The sequence below is a fragment of the Malus domestica genome, chromosome 12 (assembly GCF_042453785.1).
Source record: "Malus domestica chromosome 12, GDT2T_hap1".
In the NCBI taxonomy this organism is placed as follows: Eukaryota; Viridiplantae; Streptophyta; class Magnoliopsida; order Rosales; family Rosaceae; genus Malus; species Malus domestica.
In genome coordinates, this window is record NC_091672.1 from 17,144,868 (window position 1) to 17,152,631 (window position 7,764).

A 7,764-nucleotide genomic window follows, 5' to 3' on the forward strand; every position below is an offset into this window, starting at 1 on the left:
TTTGCCCAACAAACATTTGAAGTTTGCCCGAAGAAATTTTATGGTTTTGAACACGTGTCATATCTTTTAAACCTTTGTCCGACGACCCATTTCATCGGGCTATAACCAGAGAGTCTTCCTCCTCCTTGTACCATTTAACCTAAAAATCTCATCTTTCTCTCTATAGTCTCTTAGTCACTCTCTCTCTACTCTCCCTATCTTCTCTATTTGAGCCACCACCACCATACTCTCTCTGCGAGCCACCACCTGTTTGGATTAAAACTTGACTTTAGGCCCAAAGTTGGAGTCGGCCCAAAAGGAGGCCTGGAGGAAGAGAAGATCAAAGCCCAGTCGAGGCTTGGGAAGGCAGGAAAGGGCCTTTTTCTGACTTGATACAATTCACAAAGGCCACTTGCCTACCTACCCAAGGACCAAGTGGTGTAGACTGATCAGACTGCACAGCCCATAAAGTACTTTATGGTGGCATTACATGTAATAAAGCTGATGAGTCATCACCCTCAGACCGCATTCGTGCAAAGCTGTTGCTACAAGAGTCGAACCGAGTTGTCTATAAAAGGAGGAAGAGAAGACAGGAATGAGGACACTCAATCAAACAAACAAAAGCATAAACTCTGCTCAAAAAGCCAGATTTGCCTTCAAACGAAGCTGTAGTCAGCCCAAGCTTTCATCCCCCTCGGGATAATCTTTTCTCCTAAACTTTGTAATAGCTCTGCTACCTTGTTCAAACTTGTTGTAGTATCGATTCACCCTTTTGTATTCAACTTTCCCCTATCCACCTAAGCTTTCAGACCTTTGACAGAACCACAAAGATAGGGACCTGCAAGACGATCAGCCTTAATTGATAAGGTTTAATCTTGCCCGACCTGCTTTGTTCTGTCTTTGTCTTTTCTTTCTTTAAAGTCTAGCGATATGTTGTATGTTTTTAGTTATATGCAAGTTGTTTCTAGCAAAATCACGATGACAAAGCTTTCTCAACACTTGGATCTGATTTAAATATATCTTCAATGCTTAAATTAGATCCAAGTCCTAAGCCCGCAGGCATGTAAATCTGATTAGTTTAAAAGTCCTTGGCCTCAAGGCATAAAAAGGAACTTTATGTGGACTTAACCCATCCACGACAATCCTTGATAAACGAGAAGTCCGAAGTTACTTGGGGCGCAAGTAATCGACCTACCTTCTAGTTTTCTTTCTATTATATCATGATTATCATAGAACGCTTAAGCATGGGATGGACTCTAATGGAAAGCCTCAAGGCCTACACTTAAGGCCCCACAAAGGCATCCATTTGGATTCATCCTATTCAGCGATCTTAAGAGTCTAAGCATAAAAATGAACTCTGATGGGAAGCCTCAAGGCCTACACTTAAGGCCCCACAAAGGCACCCATTTGGGTTCGTTCTATTCCTTGGATTCGGGTAATCAGAAATATAATAGTTAGAAGACTCCGACAATCACAAGAATACATATGATGCGTTCAAGTACTGGTTTAGTTATGTATGGGAAGCCTCAAGGCCTACATTTAAGGCCTCACAAAGGCACCTGTTATAACTAAACATGGTTTCTTGGATACATGTATATATATATACAATGAAAGAACGACAACCATTTTACATCTGCCATGTTAAAGATGGCAGTGGCACGCCTGAGCACCTAAATGTTAACCTTCTCTTTCAGCCTTGCCCGAAGAGCCTTGCCCGAAGAGTCTTGCCCGACGAGACTTGCCCGACGAGACTTGCCCGACGAGACTTGCCCGACAACGCCCAGAAACGAAGCAGAAGCCCGACAGCAGCCCTCAACCGGCGCCAACCTCCAAGGGAGCTGTGTGCTCGTCGGCCAGGAAACATCCCCAGCGGAAATTCCTGCCACGAACATAGTTTTGGCACGCCCGGTGGGATTTACCAATCAGAAGATAGAGAAACGGATATGCCAGAAGACTTGCAGAACACGTTATTTCAAATGTTGCAACGCTTGGAGAAAGCCTCCACGAGCTCTAGAAGTGATATTGATGTAGTTCCTCCCAGAGGAAAAAGACATAAAAACGACCAGCCAGACGGGATAGACGTGATAATCAACCCTGCATGTCCCTTTCCAGATGCCCCTATAAATATGCTGAATATAACATGGGCAGAGAAGGGAAAAGGGAAGATTACAAGGGAAGAAGAAGAAAGACTGGCCAAGAAACCTACGGAGAAGATAAACAAACTACCCGTATATCCAAAGGCTGCCATAATCAAGGGGATGGTTATGTGCAGTAAATGCCAGTGTGAGTGTGAGCTCGAGATTCCTTCGGCTGGAGTCCTCATTGATCACGAGTTAATCAGGAGGAAGGAAGAAGATGCAAGAAGAGAGGCCCGCAAGAGAAATAAGCAGGCGACAAGGAAGGACACCTCCCGAAGTGTTTTTCAACGCTTAGGAGGTGATTCCCAGCCCAAGGCTTTGTCAGAAGTGTTTCGAAACCATGAAGCTTCTGACGAGGCAGAAAAAATGGAGGCCACAATCCAAAGAGGTGCAGATCATCCTCAGAATGGCCAGATGAGGAGGGAAGTTAAGAGAACTGATGGGATAGCTAATCCCGATAGAAAAGGGAATTCTGCCCACCTCGGGCGGAAATGGTATGTAGTCGGAAAGAACGGACAGCCTACCAAACCAATGAGAGCCTCTATGATCAGGAGGGTTCAAAGGCAGCACAAGGCCTACATGAATTCCCTAAAAACCCCCACTACCTCTGAAACCTCAAAAACTCAAAAGTTGGAAAGAGCAACATCTGGAGGTAGTAGCCAGCTCCATTGGCGAAATAAGAAGGAGGTAGAGAAAGCCAACAGCAAAGCAGAAGGGGTGGGGGATCATGTGCCGCAGAGCCAACATCCTGGGAAGTATGGGATCTTGAGAAGAGCTCAAGAAGATCCGATCATGGTACCAACTCCTGGATGGAAGCCGGAGCCTATTCACATGGGAACCGTTGCAAGACCACTTTCTCTGCCATTGGTGGATCCCTTTGGTGAAGTTCCAAAACAAACGTTGTACGAGGGCATGGGTCAACTACAACAGGAGGGGATACCAGAACCTCTGCTTCCAGCCGATGCGATGGCCTGGTTAGATGAATTCATGGACCATATTAGGAGCAAGAAGGAGGATGTACTCGAGCCCAGTAATTTCCACATCAACATGGCGTATATATTATCCGCCACGTTTGGTGCCAGACATGATCAACCTACTAATATGGAGGGTGATTACTTAACAACAGAGCCAATGATGGCACAAGTCAATGTGGATATAGCGGAAGAAGAAGACTTGGGTAGAGCTGAGCCCTCAGAAACATCCAAAGGTGGTCCTCTAAGGATTTACACAAATGAGATGGTGTTTGGCCGTCCGAGTATTTCGTTGGCCAACCATCTGAAGCCGATATATGTTTCAGCCCACCTAGAAGGTGTGCCCTTCAAAAGAATTTTGATTGATAGAGGAGCAGCGGTTAACGTGTTACCGGCCAAGCAGATGAGGAAGATGGGGAAAGGTACGGAAGATCTTATTCCCACGGACCTTACGGTCTCTAGCTTCTCAGGTGCCATCACTAAGACTCATGGCATATTACCTTTGGAGGTGGACTTGGGATCCAAAAAGATAATGCTGGCATTCTTTGTGGTGGACTGCACCTCCACTTACGGAGCCTTACTCGGAAGAGATTGGATCCATCAAAGTTTAGCCATACCTTCCACTCTTCATCAACAAGTGGCGGTATATCATGAGGCGGGTGTTGAAGGACCAGGCTTTTGGGAGATAGTAGAGGTCGAAACACGGCCGTTCCTCCCCTCGGCCAATGTTGCGGAAGCAGGTTTCTACAATCCCAACGTAGGAATCTTGAAATGTTCAGGAGCTGATAAGAACGGCCGCCCTACCAAGGTAACGGCCCAAAAGCTTTTGGAACAAGGAATGCTCCTTACTAAGGAGGAGTGGGATAGACCCTGTCTCGTACCAATTTCCCTACACCATCAATGACTGAACAAAAGAAGAAAGATCAGGTCATGGCAGTCAGATCCCTGATTAAAAGGCTGTTGGTATATGGGAAAGGAAGAAGACAAGAGAGGGAGCAGGAAGAGCAAGAATGGCAGGAAGAAGCTTCGACCAGCCAGCATGAAAATGAAGAGGAATCTTGCAGTGAAGAACTGGATAGGGCTATTCAGATGGCCGAGTGCATATATGATCTAGATGGGCCAGACGACTTGCCCGAGAGCCCAGAATTGGTCGAATTTTTATGTGCAGAACCTGATAAACCATCACCCGAAGTTCAGGATCCTTTGGAAGTTATTGATCTAGGCACAGAGAAGGATCCAAGACCAATACAGATCAGTGGTTTATTAGGGGCCAAGGATCGGGCCAGGATTATTTGTCTCCTGCAAGAATTCAAAGACTGTTTTGCTTGGCATTACACCGAGATGCCAGGGTTAGATCCAACCTTGGTGGAACATAGAATGCCCATCAAGGAAGGATATAAACCGGTCAAGCAAGCACCACGAAGGATGTCAAAGTAGATAGAAGAAAAGGTCAAAGAAGAGATTGAGAGGCTAGTGAAAGCTGGCTTTATCAGACCAGCCAAATATGTGGAGTGGTTAGCCAACATCGTACCCGTTTTAAAAGCTGTAACAAAAGCAGTACGATGTTGTGTTGATTACAGAAATATTAATGGCGCTACACCAAAAGATGAGTACCCCATGCCTATGGCTGATTTGTCCATAGATGCAGTAGCAAAGCATAAAGTTTTATCTTTTATGGATGGAAATGCCGGATATAACCAGATAAAGATGGCTCCAGATGATATTCATAAAACAGCTTTTAGGTGTCCTGGTCATGTGGGGGCATATGAGTATCTGGTTATGCCATTCGGGCTCAAGAATGCTGGCGCAACATATCAAAGAGCAATGAATGCCATTTTTCATGATCTAATCGGCCAGAGCATGGAGGTCTATATCGACGACATCGTGGTGAAATCTAAAACAGAAGAACAACATCTAGTAGATCTCAGGCAAGCATTGATAAGGATGCAGATCCACAAATTGAAGATGAATCCAAAGAAGTGTGCATTTGGAGTAAGAGCGGGCAACTTCTTGGGATTCTTGGTGCATCAGAGAGGTGTGGAAGTGGACAAAAACAAGTCTCGGGCAATATTGGAATCACCTCCACCCACCAACAAAGTGCAGCTTTAGAGACTACTAGGCAAGATCAACTTCTTGAGGAGATCCATTGCCAATTTAGCAGGCAAAATCCAACCGCTGACTCCTTTACTAAGGTTGAAAGATAAAGAAAATTTCGAGTGGGGGCCGACCTACCAACAGGCATTTGACAGCATCAAGGCCTACCTAACTTCTCCACCAGTGCTGGTACCACCTCAAAGGGGAAAGCCCTTGAAGCTATATATTTCTGCTTCGGAAAAGTCAATTGGGAGTTTGCTAGCTTAAAATAATGAAGGTGGAAAGGAGCAGGCCGTATACTACCTCAGCAGAATTTTGACCGAAGTAGAAACAAGATATTCTCCGGTGGAGAAATTGTGTTTGGCTCTATATTTTACGGCCAGCAAGCTAAGACATTATATGTTACCTTGTCACGTACACATCATTGCCAAAACAGATGTGATAAAGTACATGTTGTCAAAGCCTATGCTAGCGGGAATGATTGGGAAGTGGATTCTAGCACTGTCAGAATTCAGCTTTCAGTATGTACCTCAAAGGGCAGTCAAAGGCCAGGCAATAGCTGATTTCTTGACCGAGCATCAGGAACCTCAAAGTGAGGTAATCAATATCCCAGGAAGTTTGGAGGTGACTAGCGTTTGGATCCCACCAAGAAGTGATGTTTCGGGCAAAGAAGATTGGATCCAGCAAGAGATAAAAAGAGTAACGAGCCTATGGATTACTCCTTGGAAGCTATATTTCGATGGATCCCACACTCAGAAGGCTGCAGGAGCTGGGATTGTGATTATAAATCCTCAGGGGGTTTATCATTATTACTCATTCCTGCTCGATTACCAAGAAAATACTAATAATCGGGCAGAGTATGAGGCATTGATTATTGGTCTGGAAATCTTGTTGGATTTGGGGGCAGCAGAGGTAGAAGTCTTTGGTGATTCAGAGTTGGTAATAAACCAGCTAAATGGCGAGTTCAAGTGCAGACATATCACTATGGCGGGGTACTATATGGCAGCAACACAATTGTTGAGTTTCTGGGAATCCGAGATATCCGTCAATCATATTCCTAGGGGATCTAACTTAGCAGCCAATGAAATGGCGCAACTCGCCTCAGGAGTGCCAATACAGGAAAGAAAGTATGGAGTAAATGTCGAGATTCAAACAAGAAACCTTCCTTCCATCTTGGATCGGGGGTTTAGTTTGGATGTAATGGTTCTAGAAGCCAAGATGGAAGATTGGAGGGCACCCATCATTTATCACCTGAAGGATCCTTCTTCATCGACAAGTAAGAAGAATAGACATCAAGCAACCAAATACGTCTTATGGGCGAAGAACCTTCTGAGAAAAACCCCGGATGGATTACTGTTAAAATGCTTAGGCCAGGAAGAATCCATGAGAGTGATGGCCGAAGTACATGAGGGAATATGTGGAGCACATTAAGTAGGGACAAAGATGAGATGGCTACTCAGAAGGTACGGTTATTTCTAACCCGACATGGAAAAAGACTGCAAGTCTTATGCCCGCGGTTGTGAAGAATGTCAGAGGCATGGACCTCTCCAACACGTGCCTTCAGTACCTTTGAATCCAGTGGTCAAGCTTTGGCCGTTCCGAGGATGGGCGATGGACTTCATCGGGCAAATTTATCCAGCTTCCAGTAAAGGGCATACTTTTATAATTGTGGCGACATATTACTTCACCAAGTGGGTGGAAGCATTAGCAGTAAAATCCGTAACTTCCACCGTAGTCAAGAATTTTATCGAGACCAAGATCCTGCACAGATATGGGGTGCCCGAGACTATAGTGACGGACCGTGGGCCATCTTTCATTTCAAAAGAAGTCGAGGAGTTTGCAAGCAAGTATAAGATAAAGATGATCCAATCTAGTCCGTACTACCCTCAGTCAAATGGGCAGGCTGAAGCTAGCAACAAGATCCTGGTCAACATTATTAAAAGAATGGTGACAGATAGTCCAGAAAAGTGGCATGAGATGTTGGGGAACACGTTGTGGGCATACATGACTTCCAAAAGAGCGGAGACCGGCACAACTCCTTATGCTTTGACGTTCGGGCAAGATGCAGTGCTCCCCATGGAGATCAACGTTAGTTCCGTAAGAATTCAAAACCAATTTGGGTTACATAGTACAGAATATATCGAAGCTATGTGTCAAGGTATTGAAGATCTGGATGCAGCCCGAATTGAAGCCTTGAACCAGATTCAGGAAGGAAAGATAGCTGTTGCCCGAGCTTATAACAAGAAGGTGAAGGTAAAGTCTTTCAAAGAGGGATATTTAGTATGGAAAACAGTCCTCCCGCTGGGAGCTCAGCTTCGGGGTTTTGGAAATTGGAGCCCGACATGGGAAGGTCCTTTCATTATCAGTCAAGTCTTGAATAAAGGAGGATACTACCTAGCGGACCTCGATGGAAATAGGCAGAAACATCCCATTAATGTTAGATTCTTAAAAAAATATTGTCCTACATTATGGGATGTTAGGGATTGTTACATTGAAGAGGGGGCAGAGTGAAGCAAGCTTTAAGAATCCCATATGCAGTGTTTTTGTTCATCAAACATTCAAAGAGGGCAGAAAGACAGAAA

At 44.9% G+C, this 7,764-nt stretch overlaps 1 protein-coding gene across 1 annotated transcript; it reads left to right on the forward strand.

Moving 5' to 3' along the window:
- Positions 1-5,659: 5,659 nt before the first annotated feature.
- LOC139189842 (uncharacterized) lies at positions 5,660-6,613 on the forward strand. Its single transcript, XM_070809080.1, has one exon. It carries the CDS (start codon positions 5,660-5,662, stop codon positions 6,611-6,613), a length of 954 nt encoding a protein of 317 aa, XP_070665181.1.
- Positions 6,614-7,764: the final 1,151 nt, after the last annotated feature.